This window comes from Gambusia affinis, linkage group LG03 (genome assembly GCF_019740435.1).
Source record: "Gambusia affinis linkage group LG03, SWU_Gaff_1.0, whole genome shotgun sequence".
In the NCBI taxonomy this organism is placed as follows: domain Eukaryota; kingdom Metazoa; phylum Chordata; class Actinopteri; order Cyprinodontiformes; family Poeciliidae; genus Gambusia; species Gambusia affinis.
Genome location: NC_057870.1, coordinates 24,851,483 through 24,872,520, shown reverse-complemented (window position 1 = coordinate 24,872,520; position 21,038 = coordinate 24,851,483). Strand labels below are relative to the sequence as shown.

The window sequence follows — 21,038 nt, the reverse complement described above, 5'->3', positions numbered from 1 at the left end:
TGCTCTGTCTGCAGGTTAATACAAACACCCAACCAAATATTTGAACATTTTAAAACCTTGTGGATTTTATGATATTACTCATCAACCACACCATGAAGTCAGTGTTTAGAAATAAACCAACTTCATTGAAGGATTAACACCTCAGGAGAGTATTAAGATTGTGCCCTATTGTTTACGTTTCTCCTGAATCATTTCAAACAAGAACTTTTATCAGGAACCTCAAGGAGTCTCAAGGGGTGTTTTGATGAAAAACTATTTAAGAAATACAAATCCAGTCTTGTCAGTGAACAGAAATAAGATTCTAATGTCAAAATATGAGCTATAAATTAGTTGAGTTCCAGATAAACAAAAATTCTGATCCACAAAAACCAGTGAATCAGAACTGGGCATACTGATCCATTGCAAACGCTATGGCAAATAAGGGGCCGGATCAGAAATGCAGGACAGAACAAGAAGGTATGCATTTTTTTAAAAGGAAGTATCATTACTATGCTTTGAAAACATTTTTAAAAATATCTTTATTACAAAAATATGCAAATACACTTTAAGTGCATAAATAGAACATGTCCACATTTATAAAATTAATATTTATAGAAAAATACACAGCATTTCAGACTATTTAGTATTTTGCACTTTTGCTGATTTACCTGAAACTCATCCATTAAATTTTCTAAATATCGGAGTCAAAAATTGTGCCAGGCCTGTCTTATTTGTCTCCATGGAGTTCCAAGAATTGCTGCAGTAATAAACATGAAAACTAAAATCATCCCTTTGGCCAACGACATGAAAAAAGGTTCACCTGTGACAAAGAAGGGTAAAACATGTTATTACAGAACTGTCATAACTTTATTCACTCTGCGATCTGCTCTTTTGGTGTAATACTAATTGGTAAAAACACTACACAGTAAAAATGTCACACTGTGCTTTTTACATTTATTTACAGTCAAAATTATTTTCGGAAATAGTGATGGACATTATCATCTTGATCAAATTTTAACCTCATCTTATAGTAATTTATAATTGCATTATAACAGCATTATTAAGCCAAGCTCTTGAATAACAAATTATTTACAGTAGGAAGGTTAACATTCACACCATCTCTTACCAGGACAGACTACATTCCTACCTGTATAATATCTGGTGAAGGGAAAGGCGAGCTCAGGCCAACACACATCATTCCTGTCACAGTCATACTCTGTGAAGTTGATCTGAAACCTAGAATAAAAAAATACACCTTGTCAACAAATTGATTATGTATCTAAACCAGGGGTTTCAAACTCCAGTCCTTGAGGTTCGCTGTCCCGCAGCTTTTAGATGTGCCATAGGTACAAAACACTGGAATGAAATGGCTTAATTACCTCCTTCTTGTGTACATCAGTTCTCCAGAGCCTTGCTAATGACCTAATTATTCTATTCAGGTGTGGTACAGCAGAGGCAAATCTAAACGTTGCAGGACTGCGGCCCTCGAGGACAGGAGTTTGAGACCCCTGATCTGAATAAACAGCCTTTTTAAAACTGTACGCGCCTGGTTTTGGCTGGTCCTGTATCGATGTCAAAAAAGGTGACTGAAGAGATGATTGGGAACAACTGTCTTTTTTCTGGGTCCTCACATACAGAGATGCTACCTCCCCTACAATCCAGAGCCCAAGTAGACATGCCATAACTTCAAACACAAACAGAATTTGGTTATAAATACTTGTTACGTTAAGAATATACCACACAAAGATTTACAAAGACTAAAAGCAAGCTATGTTGCTGTAGCTAATTATCTAATACCTGATTTCTAAAGCTTGGATTTCTCTTTGGGGTATTCCATCTACCAGGCTGGTGGTGAGGCTCCAAACACTGATGTGTTGATGAAATGGAATATCGCTGCACACACATGAATTGTTGTTCATCGCTGTGCTTGAGTTTGGTGTCACAACTGCATTAGATTTGTGTAATAAATAGTTTGTTAGAATATCTATCTGGCACAAAACAACAAGGCAAATGTAGGTGAAAGCTAAATAACTTATGAGTTGATTTACAAGAAGAATTTGCTTCTCTATTAACCTACTTACAGCTTATGTTCAGCCAGTCTGTCATAGTTGTAAGATCTGGGTTACCACGCTGTGCTACATATGCCGCTGTGGTCAGAGAACTCTGCAGAGCAGCAACAGTCTCTCTAAAACATGAAAGAAACATGACATCAGTTGCTGTAATACATATGTATTTCATAGTTTGTGTTCATAAAGTGACAAAATGAGGGGGAGTCCAAGTGTATGCATATGTTTACAAGGCACTGTAGTTACATATCAACTAAAGGTAAAGAATCATGGTGAGCAGCCAACCTCAGAAGATCACACTGAGTCATATTTTGCATCCCGATAGGCAGCAAGCAACCTGAAGTTGAATTCTCCCCAAACACAACTGGCTTCATGCTGTCAGTGGAACAGAGACCATCACCCACTATCAACCAGAACAGAAAACAGGGAGGATAAAGTATAAGGTGTGAAATGTGCATGACTTAAGTGTTAATAAACATTCATCAAAACCATTACTACAGAGATTTTACCTGGTTTCCAAACATTGATTGGTGTCCTCTCTATTAACTCTGTATTATTGACCAGAATGCCAGCAATAACAGGTCGTCCCACTTGATAACCTGTCATGTGAAATTGGTATAATCCTCCGTAAGAGTAGTAACCTCAACAACTGAAAAAAAAAAAAAAAAGATTGTCTCTCACCTGGGTTTCCTGAGTTGGGCTCGGCCATAGATTCTCCATTTAGAAACACAACAGAATATCTTGTAGTCACTGTTTAGAGGACAGGACAGCAGAATAAGTCACCCCTATAAAACAAGACTTTAACTTTGAAAAATAAAGAGTTTCACAAGACTTACAATTTCCATTTGAGATAACTGTCCCAACAGTGCGAGTCAGTGAGATATTGGTGATGCCATTTTCTTTCCAGTAGAATTTGTAATCTAGTGCTAAGGTCATATCCTCACACCTCAGCCTCTCACCTAGAGATAAATATAAACCCATTTTAAGTTAGATGTTAGACAGAGCCAGTTTATTTGTTTTAGTGATTAAAGTCTACATATAAATAAAATCACCTTGACCACTTGAAAGGAACAAATCAGGGGTCTTGTCATCAGTTAAATTTACCTTCACAACACCTGGTTAAAAAAAACCCACACATACTTGCGCTCAAAAAGTGTCAAAGCACATCAAAACACTGCTTTAATTATGTAAGCAGGTAAGACCCACCGCCGTGCCCATTCAGCACGTCAACGCTCAAATCTTCTTGCAGCGTTTTTAAGGGAGAACCAGTTGGGCATGAGTGAAAGCGAGTTATACACTCTACTTTGAAATTTTGCAGAAAGGCCACAGGAGCACTAGAGCACCGTCCCAGGACCATCTGAAAAACAAAAACGCATATAAAGTGTTATTAGTTGTAAGTCTGACAAGAAAAAATAAAAGAATACAACTAAAATTGCTACAAAAAATAAAAACTAAAGGTGACACTAATGCAACCAACCTGAGGTATAGTGAAGTATCTATCATCGGATGTGACAACAGGACTTCCCTGAATATAAGGAGTAAATGGCTTTGGAGCAGACAGCACAGGCTCTTGGAAGGATGGGCCAGGCCTGGGTGCACTACACCAGGAGAGTGAAAAAAAATGTAGCACAAAAATTACTGAATAAAATAAAAAATACAAACCAAAAATAAACTTTAATGAAAAATATTCTCACATTGTGTCTCCTTGATAGAAGAGACCCAGGAAGGGGTTGTTTTCAGGTGGAGAAGTGACACATAAAAATGGAAACCAGTCTGGAGTGTTTTCAGCAGAATGCACAGAGCACTGGAAATCTGGAGCAGGGGAGACCTGTCCCCCAAAGGGTCCTAGCAGACAGTGGGACGCAAAAATCTTTAGATCTTCATTGGAACAGTCCTGGTAGAAAACACAAATAAGAAGATTTAGAAGAGAAAACGAACACATTTGACTAATTATGTTTATTAAATTCCTATAATAAAAACTAATACCTGGTCACAACAGCACCGTACATCACATGCTCTGGATGTCAGGTCACATGGACAAACACCAAGAGGTTGGTACACTTGGTTTGGAAATACTGTGTTATTATCTGAAATGAACATTCGACTCTTAGAAAACAAGCTGCTTTTAAAGATCTCATTTCACATTATGATGAGAAAGGCTTAATTCAAACCACCAGGTCCTGCATGAGGAGGAAACAACCGAGCGTTTATGGTGGCTTGGATCAGCAATGACGCCTGGGGTCTGCTTCCAAGGCAGGCGGACACCTGAAGAGTTTCCAGAACACACTGCCGTTTCGGACAGCAGTCAGCACTCGTTTCATTCTCACCACACAAATGCAGGCTATGATTCAGTGTCAGCTGAACACGAATAGCACTCTGGGAGGCAGAATTAAATTGATATGAGTATAAACAAGAGGTGAATTTTATAAGTTATTTTGTCTATATATGCAGTGGCTGAGTAAAGTTGATGGGCTTTTGTACCTTTCCCATTTGCTCAGTTGTGAGTGCCCACCGTGTTGCTTCTGTTACACATGATGGTGAACCAATGTTTCCTGTGAAAGATAATCATGTTTTTACAATCCATGCTGCTTGGAGGCTTTTTTTCAGCAGTGATATCTGGTCATTGTTCATGGAGAGAAGGATGGAGTTAAATTTAGAGTAATCCTAAAAGAGGAACTCCAGAAGACTCTGAACCAGGACAGATGTTCACTTTACTGCAGGACAGTGAACCTAAACTTTCAGCCAGAGTTACAATGGTGGGAAGTACCGTAGATAAAAGTAGGTTCTTCTACTAGAATAGACCTTTAATGTCATTTTTCTTTTTGTTCATAATTATGGGTTACTTTATATTGGTCAATCACAATAAATTCCAATAAAAAAAAGACATTATGGTACATCATTGTAAAAGTAAAAGGATATATGAATATTTACAATTACAAGGCACTGCACAAAATCTATATTTTCTTTTCTGGTCAAGCTAAACTGAAAACCAAACTATTCCATCAACAACAAGTAAATGTTTTGTGGGGTGTTTTGTCTTTTTTTCCTACCTGTTGTAACGGAAACAGAAACCGTCTTCAGATTCAGTGAGATCCTTGATGTGTTTCCCAGCAGAAATGCAGAGACTTTTGGTCCGTTGGAGATAAGAAACGACGGCTGAAAAACTATGAATGAAAAATGCAATTACTCTTTAGTTACAGTTCCAGCCATCTGTGTGAGATAAAATGAGTTTTAGCTAGTTCCTGTGCGAAACGTAGCGTACTTTTAACGCAAAACTATAACTTTGAGGCGAATTACGTAGAAAGATCTTACCCAGAGCGTTCTGAGGGCGGACAAAACTGACGATGAATAAGATGAATGAAGTCCGGCCTGAAATAGACGCAGAAAGTACACCGATATTAGTCATTTCGCTATTATACCTTGGACATTTGTAAACTCTGTGAGGTGTCCTAGCAACAGAGTGTTAACCAATCACGGCCGAAAAGCCTTCTTCTTCTGAGAAAACACAAATCTAAGCTGTGAGTAAAGTACACAACAGCGACCTCATTTGCTCAAGTCAGTGTCATGAATCTACCGGGAAATTTCCCAAATGATTTCTAGCTTCCTGCTGAATAAAAACGTTTTCAAAAATGATAACAAAATCATTCTAACATCGTACACAATGTATAAAATTTGCCTTCCTCTAGACCTTTCTTGATAATTGTGAATGTATATAAAAAAATCTATTTTAAAATGTTACTAAAAGCCCATTGTTGTTTTCAGCTGAAACTTTAAATATAATGTCAGTCCAGAATTTGCGGAAAGCCACACACTAAAGAAGATATAAAAGATTGTTTAATACTTGTTGTCAGCAACAAATACACAGCAGAGCAATGTTAATAAATTTGGCAATAAAAGTTCCTAAAGGTGGATATTCTATGCAGAATATCCGAAAACTATCTACTTAACGTTATTGGTAATTTATTAGGCCATAAAGGTTACATACAATTGACTGTTAGTTTTATCTCAGTCACGTTAGATCCCACAGCCTCTAGACGGCAGCATATCGCTACCGTGATCACCACTAATTCGTAGAAGAAGAAGTTTTTCAGTAGTAAACAGAAACGTGCTTTCAGTAATATGTCAACAGCGGGTATCTGCATTCAGGAGTAAAAGTTACAATGCCGTTTGAAAACCTGATAAAAAGTCTTCAGGACTGCTTCGTCACTGGAGATTCAACACCTGAAAATGGCTGCCAGACCCTCCAGCTGTTTGTCGATAAACTGTCTGAATCCTCCAGGTTTGTTAAGCTGTTTTTAAGTGCACATGCGCCGTCGGTTCTGTAATAAAAAGGCAATTTGTTTGCACGGACAGGAGCAGCGTTAAAAGGAGCACAGAGCGCAGTTTGGAGGAGGCAGCCCAGCTGCTGAGGCAGATCCCAGAGTCACAGCTTCGTGGTTTGGAGGAAGAGCAGCTCCTGCTTCTGGTCAGACTCCTCTTATCCCTGCAGCTGGAGATGGTCAGCATCTCTACAGCCTGTCGTAAGGTGGACCAGGTGAGCTCCACAGATTCCCTTTTCACTGTAAAATGGTGTGGAAGAACTGTGATGTAATGAAAACTTCTGCTTCACAGATGCTGCAGCTTTTGGCAGCAAAGGTGGACCACAAACTGGTTTATAAGGAGACTCTCCATAGTTTTCATGCTATAGTCCACAGTGATCAGGTACAGAAACCTTACTTTGTGTTTAGTTACCCTTTGCAATCATACTCTTTGCATTCATGCTTTTGCTGTACCTCTTGGACTGTTGATGCATCTTGTCCTGGATTCCTTTGAGAAACAGGTTTTTAATATTGGCGGATTATTATTTTACTAAAATAAAATGAAATAAATAAAATTAATAAATTTTTTGAAAACAAAATGTTACTTCATTTCCTCTTTCCAATTATGCATGACTTTTTGTTGATATGTTACATAAAATACCAATAAAAAAACTTGGCTGTAATGTGTCAAAATGTGAATGATCACTTCAATGTCGGTCTTGGAAATGATTTGACTTTGTCTTTTTTTCCAGGTTCTCTCGTTGGAGGATTTGCAGAGAGGTGGGTTCACTGATGCTTACATTATTTCAGTATGTCACAGATCCAATGTGTAGACGTTTTAATTATTTCTCCATAATTTTAGCATGCATGTACCTGGAGGACAGTGTAGTTGGTCGAGAGGTTTGGCGAGAATCCTTCATGCCAATGCTGCAGAGAGTATCTGACTCCTTTCCTGCTGTGCTACAGGAGGAATCTCAGAGAGATGGGCCGATCTGTTATATTACTGTCAAGGTACAAATGAAACGTGCATCAGGAATACCTATCAAGGACAGCCATTATAAAACAATTGTAACTTTATTTCCAACATGTGAACATTCATGGCTGCAGGTGTGTCTTCAAGTGTTTCAGCTGTTGCCCAATGAAGTTGCTCCTCTGGTGTGGGAAGAAAACCACAGTAAAGAAGCAGTGCAGAGGATTCTGCAGGCTCTTATTGACATACTTGGACAGGTGTGTTTTCTTTCAAAGCAAATTTATCGTCTGCTAGATGACAAACAAGTGCTGAAAGCTGCTTATGTGTCCTGTTGTGCAGTGCTGCAACAGGGACACGCGTCTTTTGGCGGGCACAGCAGTGGCGATGCTGATCAACACTGCATCCGAGAGTACAGCCGCTGGAGCTGCAGCCTGGAATCTGCTGCAGGTCTCTCATCCACGTACGTAACACCTGCAGCATCATACCCTTTGAACCTGTCATACAGTGGTATTTAAACACAATAAATTATGGGAACAATTAGGAACATAAAATGAAAACTGTTACTGGTTTGAGTTCAAATTATTAAGGCATTTTTATTTTCCTTTTTTTTAAAAAAATCTTAAAATCCACCTCTCTTGCTCCCACTACATAGTGATAAATTGTATTTTGACTTTTTTTTTCTGACTTGAGATGTTTTTCTTGTGCTGCCTCTCAGAGCCCTGCCAGTTGACTGTGGGGGTCCTGCAGGTGACATGTGACCCTGTGGGGAAGGACAGAGTGGACCGGCTGGCTGTGAGCAGAGGCCTCCTCACCTGCTGTCGACCTCACATCTTACTAAGTCCAAGCCACGACACCACACAGGTAGAGAAAGTTTGTGTGGAGCACACGTTGGGATTTTTCCACACATTGTATCGATATAATCTTGTTTCTCAGGCCTGTTTGCTGCTGGAAGGTTTGTTTCCTCTTGTTTATGCACTGTGTGAGGAGAAGCAGGATAGTCGCTACTTTGCCTTTGAGGGTGAGTGAACTCCAAAATGCTTGCTTAGTGTCTTTGACTGGCTCTGCTTTCTGCCAAAAACCCAAAATGTTGTTGCAGTGTTAACAATGTGGCTGAAGAGAGTGAAGGAATGTGTGACGGACCTGTGGAGGATGACCGGCGCCCGTCTCCTGCCTGACGACAGCAGGCTGCTGCAGCAGCTTACACACATTATCTGGACCAATGCAGAAAGCCCAGTGAGTCACTGACATTGACTCATACTCTGAAGGAACACACAATGATTGGCATTTGGTTGCACATTAAGCTTTCTGGCTAAGTGATTGAATATTTTTATTAGAGGTGCATTTGTTTCTTGTTTCCACTGTATGCTGGTAGGAACTTCACCACATTGAAATTTATCTTGTGATATTAAGAATAACTGATATTGATTGCAATCCCCAGAAACTGACAGTGTGGTTTGAATTGTTACTTCGAAATTCAAGCTGGTTGAAGGAGAAAACAAGTAAACCCTGCTTTAAACTTTAAAATATGATTTATTGACACAATTGTTGTGTTGTTTATATGTACAGTTGTGCTACTTAATGCAACTTTTCAGACTGATAACTGTGTTTGTGACTATATTTTTGCTAAGGCTTTTTTTCATTACCATTGGAACATATATCAGGAAAGGAGGTAAAAAAATCTCCACAGGTCACTGTGAAATTTTTAAGTGTGAGCTTATGCTACTGCAAAAAGGATTAGTTTATCTGAGGAGTTTTTACACATATTTACAATGGGGCAAAGAAATGCTGCGTCCATTAAAAAACACACAGTTTAAAGGGTTTTTATGTTGGGTTTTTAAAAAATGTTTTTCATGTGTGTTTCTGTTTTGGCAGGTGGAAGGGGTGCCTGAGTTTGCGAGCAGTGCCTTTACTCTGTTGCTGAAACTTTATGCCTTGGACTCTGAGCAGTTCTGTGACACCAGCAAGGCTTTTTATTTTACCCTGCTTGAACGATTATTGAAACTACCCTGGGAGGCCAAAGCCAAATACCATCGCCTTTGTGCTCTGCTGCCTCATGTGGGAGCTGAGCTGGTGAGCGCGTAATAGCTGTTATATTCTTTATAACGTTGTTACTTTTACTTTCTGTGACCCAGATGTTTGGCTGTGTCTCTGTAGGTGCTGAATCAATACACTGAAGTATCTCACCATATCCTGAAGTGCCTATCAACCAATCATCTGTCCCCGTGTGGCTCAGAGTTTTATAAATGTCTGATCCAGCAGCAGAGGCGGGAGCTTCCTGCCTCACTTACTGAAGTGGACCTGGCCGGGCGCTGGGCGAACAGCTGGCAGCCTCTCCTCTTGGAGGCTCTAACATCTGAAGTGACTCTCCTACAGACCAACAGCTCAACACATTTACTGCCCTGCACCTTCCAGGTTTTCCCCTCGGCTGTGCATCACCTGCTGGCCTCCCTAAACCCCCACAAGCCAGGCCACCTGCACGCCTGGGCGTGCGTCCTGAGCTCCTACCGAGCCATCAGCGGCTGTTCTCCCTGGGCTCTGCATGGGAGCTCCACCTTTAAAACCCTGCAGCTGGCTCTCGGGTCTGCAGATGACAAAGTGCGCCTGGCTGCCCTCAACCTGCTCTGCTGCAGTCCAAAAACTAGAGATGTCCCCTCTGCAGAGGAGATCACAATACTGAAGGAGTTTATCCCCCAGAATCTGAATTGCGAGTCCTCACCTTTTCGGCAGCACCTTCAGGCGGCGGTGAGAAGGTTTCTGGTTCGTATCAGAGATGGCTGCCTGGCACACATCAGAGGAGTCAAGGGCAAAAAGAAAGAAGATGTCAGCCATAAAAGCAGAAAGGATGTTCTGGAGCAAGGGATTGGTGAGGAGGAAAAAAGAGATGATAAATGTTTTGCTCCGGATTTTTTTTTTTTTTTTTCTTTGGATTTTTTAGTTTTGTATTCTCTGTTCAGAAAAGATATTCTTTATGTCACACAGGCTTTGTGGAGTGGTTAGGCGAGCTTCCATACAGCTTTCTGTCACCTGGACACAGCTATCAAAGGAAGAAGACGGCGCTGTTGTTGTTGTCTGCAGTCCTGGAAACGTGCACAGATACCTGGAGCCCCAACAAAAAGAAGGGACAGCCACCGGGTGAGACATTAAAAACAACACGGAGCAACAGATGTTTTTACTCAAGTATAATGAAGTATTCATACCCATTGAACCAATGTTTGGTTACGTTGCAAACACAAACTTCAATGTTTCTTAACAGGATCTTGAGTATTAAAAAAAGCACAAAGATGTGAATGCTTTGTTTTAAAGAAAAAAAGATAAGTGTGGCTCACCTGAGCCTTATCTCTGTATCTTTCATCTCTTTAATGATGAAACTGGTTATAATTACAGCAAATATAGGACTTCTTATTGAATGTGCCAGACAGAGAGGACAGTGGAATTTCTTCTGCAGAACCAAGCAGCTGCTTCTTATCAGTTGTCTAGAGGATTCTACAAATGAGGTTTGGTTTTCTGAGTGGAGCCAGGTGTGTCTCTTTGTCTAAACTGGCTGAAATATAACACAAGAGTTGTTCTTTCCTTTAGATCCGGGAGCTCTCGGCTTGCTTGTTGTTGAGATTTTTCCCTCCCAGTTTCCCTGCTGATATCGCGGAAGTCCTGGAGACGAGGAGTATGCAACTTCTGCGCAGCCCACGTGTGCAGGAGGCTCAGATGGGAGCGCTCATGATGAAGATGTTCCTCCAAAAGTAGGTCTCACCTCCTCTCGTGCCCTCATCTTGTAAAATTAATTGCATGCCTTTAGCTTTTTTTTCCCTTCACAACAAATGTTGAAATTCGAGGATTTTATGTGGAAGACAAATACAATTTGGAGCATAATTGTGAATCTGAAATGTGTGGCATGCGAATGTGTTCAACCCTCCTGAAGGCGGGAGGTTGCACTGGATTTTGATTAGTGGTGTCAATGTCAAGAAGGTCTCTAGTTCTGTTCAGTTTTATTTCCTTTTCCTTTCAAGGTTTATAGACAATAAATGGATGAATGTCTGTATGTGAACCCATTTTGTTTTAGAAACTGTCCGTCACTCCATATCACTGTTTCACACAACTTTGTGCTCAATTTATATCAATAATGAACACTGAAACCTGTGTTTCTAACAGAACAAAATATGGAAAAAACTCAGAGGTGTAAATATTATTCGACTGCAATGGTGGTATGTTTGGGTGATGACAGTATCGACTGTTCTTCATGTAGATCAGGACATCGGTGTAGTTTGAGCTGTACTGCCAACACTGGAAGGAACCTGTGTGTAGTCAGAGTCCTGCTGAAGGAGCTAGAGGAGCATCATCTGACAGCCAAAGCAGACATGATGCTCTCTGCCAGAACCAAGCCTATACATGGTGATTCATTCACATTGATGATGACAGAAAATCTTTTTTTTTCTTTATATCAATCCTCTGAATCCCTTTTTTTATGTTTCAGGAGTGTTGTGCGCTCTTCAAAGGTGTTTACTTGAAGGAGCTGATGATATCTATACAACACTTGACCGCAGTCTGGTGACCAAGTTGTTGGATCTGCTGGAGAATATTTCTCTGCTGCTGCTCGCGATTCTGCATGGAGATTGTGAGGCTCGTGTCTCTGAAAAATGTAATCAAGCAGTCTTAACGAACAGTGAAATCTCCGTTTAGATACTTTTGTTAACATTGGAAACTGAATTGCTTTTTGTCTCTTAGATGCTCCCCCGTCCTTTTGTGACATGGGAAACGCCATCAGCTCTCTGATATCCCAACAGTCTGGAGGTGGCCAAATAGACGAGGAGGAGTGTGTCCTGCTGTCTGAAGAGCACAGCCTTGTCCTCACCTGCTGCTGGGTCTCTCTAAAGGTGAGACATGCACCATTTAGATTCCCTTCCTCAGCATCAGTCTTTATTAGAGCATGGGAAAACTCACCTGTGTTTCTTTTCCACATCTTTGCACCAGGAAACGGGAATATTTTTAGGTTCATTGGTGGAGAAAGTTCTGGAAGAATCCAAGAAACATTCTGAGTGTCTTCTAACTAAACAGGATTTAATGAGGGCTTCAGACGTATTCAAGGATATTCTTCTAAAATGCCGCCACTGGGTATGTTATTTTCAAAATACACAGTTCAAGTCAATGGTCAAAAATGTTAAGGTTTTAATAATTTATTTTACTGGGTTTTTTTAGGTTGGGAGGATTAAATTCAACAAACAACTTCTGTGATTTTCTTTTTTACAAGCAATTGAATGCATAACTTTGATTTTATAATAAATTTCCTCTAATCCCCACATTGAGACCGACTCAAATATAGAGATGTTTAGTTAAATGTCTGTAACTAAGTTATTTTTTTTAACCAGCTATTACTCAGATGGTCACATGTGGCTCCGAAGACCTTCCAAAGTGGCCCTAAATAACTCGCTACTTCTACCAGCCTCCCTATGTGTTTTCACATTGCCATTATTTAGGTACATTAATATACTGATTTTAAATCTGGGTTAAAAACATATTTTTACTGTTTGACTTAAATCTAGCATGAAAACAGATGTTAGCTGTGATCCAATTTTTTTCAGTTTTTTTTTTTACTTCTTAGTTTGTGTTTCTAACTGTTCTTGTTAACTTTACCCATTTTTTAGTTTCTGTACATTTTCCAGTCTGGATTTCTTTTAATGGATTTATAAGTAACCATTAGTGCACTGTTACCAGTTTTAGAGTCTCATCTCGACTCCTCCAAACTCACTTCCTTCACTGTGATTCAACCCAGCTCAGTGTTTGTTTTGCCTGACTGTAAAACATTTCAGCACTAGGCAAATATCAGTTGAGCTCAGCTCTTTTATCCGCCCAGCTCTCCACTGAGTTCCTCACAATTTTTCTAGCGTCATTTATTGAACAATTTACGTTGATAACAAAATTGTTTTTCAACTTTACCTGTCAAAAGTAGCTCTCTTTGTTAAATAACTCCACCCTGGAGAAAACATGATTTGAATAACTCAACAAAAAACAAATATTATTCAGAATTTCATGCCAATCATAATTGTGTGTAATCTTTCAGCAACCACTTCATTTAAACTTAAACTTACACTGGTTTCCTGTAAACACGTTTCTGTTCTCACCAGGGGGCAGTAGAGGGCTGCGGTTTAGGCTTCACAAAGTTCTGTACTTCTCTGCTGAACAGCAGTGATTCAGACCTCAAGGACATTCCTGCCCAAATGCTGAAAGATGTAAGTAATTTTAGTTTTCTTTTTAACTAATAAAAGACAACTGCTGATGTGCAGACTTATTACTTTCTAATGTCATTCCAGGGACTGCAGGTTGTTCAGTGCCCTGGCTCTACGTCTGTGACCCGACGGGCTGCAGGGCTGCCCATGCTGATCCTGAGCGTTCTCTCATCAGAGGAGGTCAGTAAGGCGAGGCCGCTGTTAGCGCTCAGTATGCAAACCCTGCTGGACACCGCCAGACGTCCCCTCGATGAGAGCTGGGACCAAACCCTGGACCTCCCACAGGTGTGTTGATTCTGCAACCGCTATCTGGTTGGTGCTGCTCTTAAAGAATCGGATCGATTGTGATGACCTCATTGTCATTTTGTGCACAGGTATGTGCGGTTCACACTCTGCAGGCGTTGGTGCGTGGCGCAGGTTTGGGGACAGCTGTTCTTCAGTTTGCTCCTGCTGTAGCCGTCTTGTCTCTGACTCTGCTCCGATCTCCATGCTGGGCCATGAGGAATGCTGCACTGCAACTTTACAGTGAGTCAGAAGCTCATATACTGCCTGTTCGATATGAAAATTCTGCTCTGAATTAACCTGCACGTCCTCCTCTAGGCTCTCTTTGCTCTCGAATGCTTGGCCAGCGGTCCAGCAGTGTGGAGGCTGGCCCCACGCAACACAGCATGTCCCCTGCTGCCTTCTTCTTTCACTACCCTATGCTTCAAGCTTTCCTCCTGGGCGAGCTGAGAGGGGCGGCGCAAGACCTCCATAGGCCAGCCGCTGGGGCCAAGTTGCATCTGCAGCCCTCACTCTACCCGATCCTAACTCTGCTGGCCCAACTCCAGCCTGGCGTACAAGACTCATCAGAGTAAGGCTTACAGACCTTTTGACTGATCAATCTAGTTAAATAGATCTTCTATAGTAAGAACTACTCATTTTAACCACATTTTCTAAACTTATCAGTTCCTTTGCTTATTGTAGCTAGTTCAGTGCAAAGCCAGTATAAATCTGAGCTGCTGAGAGCAAAGCCCAAGATTTTACAACAATTATCTGATTTCTTGGGAGTTAACACAGATGAATGCAAATAGATGAATAAATGTTAAAAGACATTAAGTCCTATAAATATATCTTGTATAGCCCAAAATAAAAATAGTAGATGTGCATTTTAGCGATTTTGGACCCTTTGGAGGTAAATTGATATTCAGACTTAAGTTTTTTAAACCTGACTTTACCAGAACCAGATGGGATTTACAATGCCACTCATTTGCTCCGTTCAGTTTTGGCAGCAGACACGCATCTCTCATCCTCCTCTTATGTAGAGCGAATCAGCCCTGACACTGTTAGGCAACCACACACACCAAACTTTCCAAACTGCTAGGACAGGAGATGCTAAAAACATTTTGGACATTTAGGATAAAAATTCATTTTTTAATTAAATGTAAGATCAGTATTACTTTGCTACCTGTGTTTTGTTCAGATTAAGCAAATCAGGGTTTTTATTTTATAAAGTTTTGTACATTAGAAATGGAATGTGGCATGCCAGGTAGTGACCTTTTAAAAGTGCTGCCTCATTTTATTTTATTTGGAAAGTACTAAGAGTAACATCTCAGTTTCCAGTCAGTGAAAGGTTTTGTTGCTTTGGTATTCATTGCAACAATTCAATAAAACATAATTTCCAACTGTGAATTATTTTCCAACACATTAAATGATATTATTCTGCATCTGTTCCTCTTTTAAACTCGTTGTTTATGTGACTGAGTGTACATATCCTCATGTGTTTCCTCTGGCAGAACGTTGTTGGACTTCCTGTCTCCGTTACTCCAGCTATCTGCCAGTCCCATTTATAGTGTCAGAGTAATGGCCTCCAAAGCTCTGGTTGCCATGACACCCCCTTCAGTGTACTTTGACCTCCTTCTAAAGCTGACCTCTCAGCTCCCTGGTCCGCAGGAGTCCTGCAACCACAACCGGCTCCATGGCCAGCTGCTACAGATGAAGGCCTTACTGGACCGAGCCCTCTGCTCAGACAGGTGGGACTGGAATAAAGGAGGCGCTTAAATATTCATCAGTAACTTCCTGACTTTGAAACTCTGCCGTGTTTGTGTCTATAGTGTCCTTTCTGACGACCTGCGTGAAGTGGTGAACAGAATCCATTCTTCAATGTGGCTGGGGACCATGGCTCAGTGCTGCCCCCTGGTGAGAGCAGTGTACCTCAGTGTGGCTGGCTCCCTGAGAAGATATTCCTGCGAGACTTTCCTGTTGCAGCTCAGTGACAGACTTATGCATGATCTTCACACGCCTCAGCAGGGTCTTCAGGTGTGTGACAACTGCATATGAGACACTGTGTGTGCTTTATGTTGTTTGCAAAGGACTTCAAAAACCGGTTTTAAAACAAACAAGCATGTGCCCCTGTTGAGCTAAAGTAGATTTCTGACACCATTCAGCAAGCACCTTGAACTGCCCTGTTGCTGAAAATGTGCTATGTATATGAATCAAATTATGTTTACCTTTACCTTTAAATGAGGATACCAATTACAGTCTGACAGATTTCAATCATTCTTTACTTTTAACTTTGTTCTCTACAGGTTGGCTTGTCATCTTTCCATCAGCAAGCCCTTCACTTCCTCTGTGCAGATCCAAAGTGGGCTTGTCAAACTTGGGAGAGTTTTTCTGCAGCCTCCCCTGAGCTGAGGCTCTCACTGGTCACATGGTTGCTGGACAGCCAGGACTGGCAGCAAATTGACTCGAAAGAAGTGATCCAGAGGGTGTTGCAGGTAAGGCACAGAGACACTCCCAACAACTTTAACTCAAAGACAAGCTTTAAAAAAAATAGTCTAGCACTTTAGGATGTAAAGGCAATTTTTTTCTAGATTCACAATAGAAAAGGCGTGGCATTCACCTGTAACCGCCCTCCTACACTCTGACACCCTTAAATAAAATCTTATCTAACTGATTTTTCCCAAAGAAGAATGAGTAATTAAATCATAGTGTAAAAAACCCTGTTCTTTAAAAATGATGTGATGGAAATGTTGCTGCACATCGTGCTGCACACGCCTTTCTGTAGCATAGTGGTGACAGTATCATGGTGTGGGAACCTGGACCTTTACCTGGGGAAGTGATGCAGACGCCACATATCTTTGATTTTGAATCAGAGCTATCGGAGGAAAAGAGGATAAATTGGTCAACACACAGAATCCTAATAAAACTGATTGAGGTGTGTGGTCTTAACGTGACACAGTGTGACAAAGTTAAAAATGTAAGAGTCCTTTTGTGGAGATTGTATTTACTTGTGTTAAAAAGTTCATGTAGGTCATTAAGAAAAAGACTCTGACTCATACATGCTGTTCAAGATTTACTCGACTCTTTAGACAAGGAAAAATGTGATACTGGCTATCTGCAGTCATGGCCCATGACTGCTACAAACAGTAGCAGTCATGGGCCAGAGTACTGGTCCATGACTGTTACTGTTTGTAGCAATGTGTTTATGTTTGTTTATGACGCCCAGTAACATGTTTAGCAGCACCTGTGTGATTGATTACCTGCCTTCTGATCACGTGAAGGTAATTTTTAAATGTTCTCTTTCTCCAGTCAAACTTGAAGGACGCTTTGCTGGGCGACAGCGTGGATTACCGCACCACGTACCTCACAGCTCTGGTTTCTGTGATGACGGGTGGTGGCTCTGCTTTGCCTCAACCGCTTTCCGACTCAGAACTTTATTTGTCCGAGTGCTTGGATTTATTACTTCAAGACCTAGAAATTCAGAAAGGTGGACCAGAGTACCTCTCTCAGGCTCTACATGCTGCTAGCCTGCTGCTTTCCCATGTGTCAGATTTCAGGTTTTACACAGTTTTTTTTTTGTTTTTTTTGTTACATGTCACGTCCTTATTTTAGACTTCCATATTAACATAAATTCCTCTAACTTTGACTTTTATCTAATAAGCCTGAAGACATCTATGCTTCAGCGTTGGTGCAGTATCCTGGAGTGTCAGCAGGCTCCAGAGGCCCCAGAAGTCCTCAGGATAGTGTGCAGTGAAGCTCTTTGTGCAGCTGGACTCCCGCTCATCAACAACCTCAGAGATCACAACTCTCTCCCTGCCATCATGATGCGGTGTGAAGGAAATCTGATCATGTTGGATAGCTTTAAATGACGGATTCTGGTTAAAATTTAGTTTTTGTTGTTTTGTTTTTTGTTATTGTGTAGATTGATCAACACAGGCCTGTACCTGCTACAGGACCAAAGCCAGGAGGTGAGACAGAAAGCTGCCCGTTTTGCCTCTTTGCTGCATCATTCAAGACGAGGTAACAACCAGAGGAGTGTCTGCATTATGCAGATAAACCAAGCTCTGCTGCTCCTCTTGGACCTGCTGCTGCAGGAATGCTGGGATACTCCTGGTGCGCTGGAGGTCCTGCTGTCCCACCTGCCTCAGACTGACCTCAGATCAGTGCTGAGAGAAGCCTCACCAGCAAGAGGGTGTGTTATTAAACTTTTTGACACTTTGTCAAATTACAACCACACATTGCAAAATAACCCTAAACCACCTCAGTCTGGCACTGAATACAATATATGTCATTGTTTTAGGATTTTGATATAAAAAAACATTGAAAACAATGTATTATTTATATTTCAATTACAAAATTGTGTAGTCTTTTTTCCAAACTCGGTTGGATTGGAGGAATAGCATCAGTGAACATCCGTTTTTAAACCTTATCTCAGTTAGACTTGTCTGGACTTTGACTAGACCACTCTACCACATTAATATGGCTTGATCCAAGTTGTCCCATTGTACTTTTAGTTTTATGTTTGTCATGTTACCTCTGCCTCAGCAGCCTTTGCGACATTTAATTTACTGACTGAAAATTCTGATTGCAATTGATTGGACTGAACTTTATTCTGAACTTTCCAAGTAAATTGGGCTGAATACATAAGCATGATATATATATATATATATATATATATATTTTTTTTTTCTTAAAATATCAAATATTTGTTTATCTTTTTTTTCCTTTCATAACACAATTAGTCGCCAATCTGTGTTGGTCAGTTAATTAAAGTTCCATTAAAATACATTCAGGCTTGTGGTTGTAAGTTGACAGATGGTGCATAAAATTCAACGTGTAGTTCTACTTTTCAGAGTATAGCCACATTATTTATATATGGAGGTATTTGTTCAACTGAACATTAATCATCAGCGTGTTGTTGCAGGAGTTGCAGTCTGTATGAACAGGATGAGGCCAATGTGTTTGCAGAACCCTCCGTCATGTCTGCACACATGCTGCCCTACCTGCTGCAGATGGCTGAGAAATCGTCTCAATCCTCTGCTCTGGCACAGAGTCTGGCTGCATGGGCAGAGAGGAATACTGCCCAGGTGCTGGATAACCTCACAGAGTGTGAACAGCTCCTACCAGGTGCGCTGTCATACATGTAGCATTAAAGTAGAAGAACATTAACATTAAAGAATGCTACAATACAGAATTTCCTTTTTTATGTGTTAAAGTAAAACTTTTTTATCTTTTTTTTTTTTTTCTAGCTGAAACATTCTCTCCCTCTTGGCTGGCTCTCCTTGTGGATCCCCATTTCCACTGTGCCCTGGGGGGCCTCTTCGCCAGAGCTGTCTTTCTGCTTCATCTGCTGAAAACCTCTGCTTGCACTCAGCATCACTGTGATCCTTTAAGCATGCAGATGCGTTTGCAGACAGTTTGCACTCTTCTCACTCAGAATGGTGTTCATTTTACACCTGCCTTAACAGCTACTGTGTCTGCGGAAGAGGCACGACTGTGAGGGAGCAGAGGGGAATGGACCAGTGTGACCTGGGATAAAATTAGTTTTTGATATTTGAAGAACAGACATCACATGGTTTCACTCTTAAATGGCGATTGCAGGTGATGATGCCGCCAGACGCCAGCCCTTCTTGAACTTATGTAAGAGCGAAGTGGGTAAGATTACTTTGGTGTCTTTCCTTGCTAAGAATGGGAAGAGACCCTCTGGGAATTGGGTGGTTGAAGTTTTATTCAGTTTCAGTGGGGTTATAATGGAGAGCTGCAGTCAGAATAATAGTACCAGGTTGTTTTTGCCCTGCCTTGTTATTGTGCTTCTCTCTGCAGCAACAGTAGCAAGGCTCACATGGGTGCAGTGATGTAATGCAACAGCATCTGGAAATATTGCCTGCTTAGCAGCCAGTGGGGGGTGTAATGTGTGGTTTAATTTTCCATTAGAGGCCTTCTGACTGGATAAGTGTCCATTTTCTAAACCACATGAGAGCAGAGAGCTGGTTCCGAGGGATCTGATTGAGATCTGGTGGTTGACCCACAACAGGCCACATGTTTAGAGCAGTCTTACATCATCAGATAGCCCGCTGACAACTACCAGGATTCAAGAAGCACAAATGTTGAACTTATACATTTCAATGGTAGCTGTTTAGTAGGAACTTGTCATAGAAATGAAATTTTGTTGATGTGGAAAGTAGCTCAAAATCTGTCTGTAAACCAGAAGATGTTGCACTTTATCTCAGTTTTTTTTCTCACTTTCCTTTCAGTGCACACAAGATCTGTTGCAACATTGTGTACACGGATTATACAACAACTATGACAATAAGCCTGGGTTATTGATTCATACAGAAATCTTATCCAAGGTGTTTCCTGAAATTTCCTTAAGGTCCACATCTAGTGTCCACCATGCCCCTTATTGGAACTTTACTTTTATTTTTGTCAAAATGTAAGATTTCGGTAAAGAATTGATTAATTGCATCCTGTATCTGTTTTTAGCAACTTATTGTCATATAAAATATTTATGTTTTATATTGAAAACTGAATGAACTATGATTAAGTTTATTACTAATGATATTTTATATAAAATTTTGGTTCAACAAAATGTGTTTAATTTTGGAATGATTGACAATAATTAAGTGTGAATCATGAAAACAAAGGGGTTTTTTTTGTCACTGAAACCTGACCTCTTTCCTCAGAATAATCTTAATTTCCTGAAGGTAGAGTCATATTGTCTTAAAGTGGAAAAAAGGACCATCTAGCCTGATAAAAGCATTCCTACCTGAGAGTATGTGGAGTATCAGCAAGCTGCTACTTTACTGATTAACTATGACAGCAGGGAGAAAGGCCAAGTGCAGCGGGAACAGCCACTGTAATGATGTGTGTGTATATAAGATATGTGTGCCATTTGGAGCATGAAGTGTTTTTCCACTGGTTCAACAAGTTACTTAGTAAATAACATTGTTAAATATTTATATTGTAAAACTCAGTTTGTTCAATTTTAAATCGTTTTGTAGTGCAAGGTTTTTTTTTTTTTTTTTTCTAAATAGACGTTGCTGAAGGATTGTAATCTGATCACTCTTTAGTGATGAATTTATATCAGCAGACATTCTTTTTTAAAAAATGTTACCCATCATTGTTTCCTCAAGCAATGTCTTGGAAATGTCACAGTAAAGACTTTTAAGAAATGCATCGTTGACAGCTTCAACCCCCTTAAAGAATGGAAGGCAATACAACCCCTGAAAAAGATCTCAGTACAGAC

At 40.5% G+C, this 21,038-nt stretch overlaps 2 protein-coding genes across 6 annotated transcripts; one reads left to right on the top strand and one right to left on the bottom strand.

Moving 5' to 3' along the window:
- Positions 1-500: 500 nt before the first annotated feature.
- tctn2 (tectonic family member 2) lies at positions 501-6,308 on the bottom strand. 3 transcript variants are annotated; one of them, XM_044111054.1, is made up of 19 exons: positions 6,221-6,308; positions 5,358-5,414; positions 5,096-5,209; positions 4,527-4,597; positions 4,217-4,421; positions 4,032-4,132; positions 3,740-3,939; positions 3,523-3,643; positions 3,252-3,402; positions 3,098-3,160; positions 2,882-3,004; positions 2,727-2,795; positions 2,555-2,644; positions 2,331-2,448; positions 2,061-2,164; positions 1,777-1,924; positions 1,526-1,663; positions 1,127-1,215; positions 501-799 (listed from the first exon to the last, which is right to left on the bottom strand). In XM_044111054.1, exons 4-19 carry the CDS (start codon positions 4,533-4,535, stop codon positions 684-686), a joined length of 1,845 nt encoding a protein of 614 aa, XP_043966989.1. In that variant the 5' UTR covers positions 4,536-4,597; positions 5,096-5,209; positions 5,358-5,414; positions 6,221-6,308; the 3' UTR covers positions 501-683. The 3 variants fall into 3 exon arrangements, with proteins under 3 accessions (XP_043966989.1, XP_043966988.1, XP_043966987.1); XM_044111053.1 differs by lacking the exon at positions 6,221-6,308 and having other exon boundaries at positions 4,220-4,421; positions 5,358-5,539; XM_044111052.1 differs by lacking the exon at positions 6,221-6,308 and having other exon boundaries at positions 5,358-5,516.
- Positions 6,083-20,968, top strand: si:ch211-225b11.4 (thyroid adenoma-associated protein homolog). 3 transcript variants are annotated; one of them, XM_044111050.1, is made up of 32 exons: positions 6,083-6,324; positions 6,399-6,579; positions 6,657-6,746; positions 7,096-7,123; positions 7,206-7,354; positions 7,451-7,570; positions 7,653-7,773; positions 8,029-8,174; positions 8,247-8,331; positions 8,410-8,546; positions 9,186-9,383; positions 9,468-10,176; positions 10,293-10,445; positions 10,698-10,807; positions 10,890-11,050; positions 11,554-11,699; positions 11,782-11,946; positions 12,033-12,181; positions 12,279-12,419; positions 13,430-13,534; positions 13,616-13,816; positions 13,906-14,056; positions 14,132-14,384; positions 15,307-15,543; positions 15,625-15,829; positions 16,099-16,287; positions 17,102-17,349; positions 17,454-17,621; positions 17,715-17,760; positions 17,845-17,984; positions 18,717-18,919; positions 19,042-20,968. In XM_044111050.1, exons 1-32 carry the CDS (start codon positions 6,206-6,208, stop codon positions 19,290-19,292), a joined length of 5,505 nt encoding a protein of 1,834 aa, XP_043966985.1. In that variant the 5' UTR covers positions 6,083-6,205; the 3' UTR covers positions 19,293-20,968. The 3 variants fall into 3 exon arrangements, with proteins under 3 accessions (XP_043966985.1, XP_043966984.1, XP_043966983.1); XM_044111049.1 differs by having other exon boundaries at positions 6,085-6,324; positions 11,782-11,922; positions 17,715-17,984; XM_044111048.1 differs by having other exon boundaries at positions 6,086-6,324; positions 17,715-17,984.
- Positions 20,969-21,038: the final 70 nt, after the last annotated feature.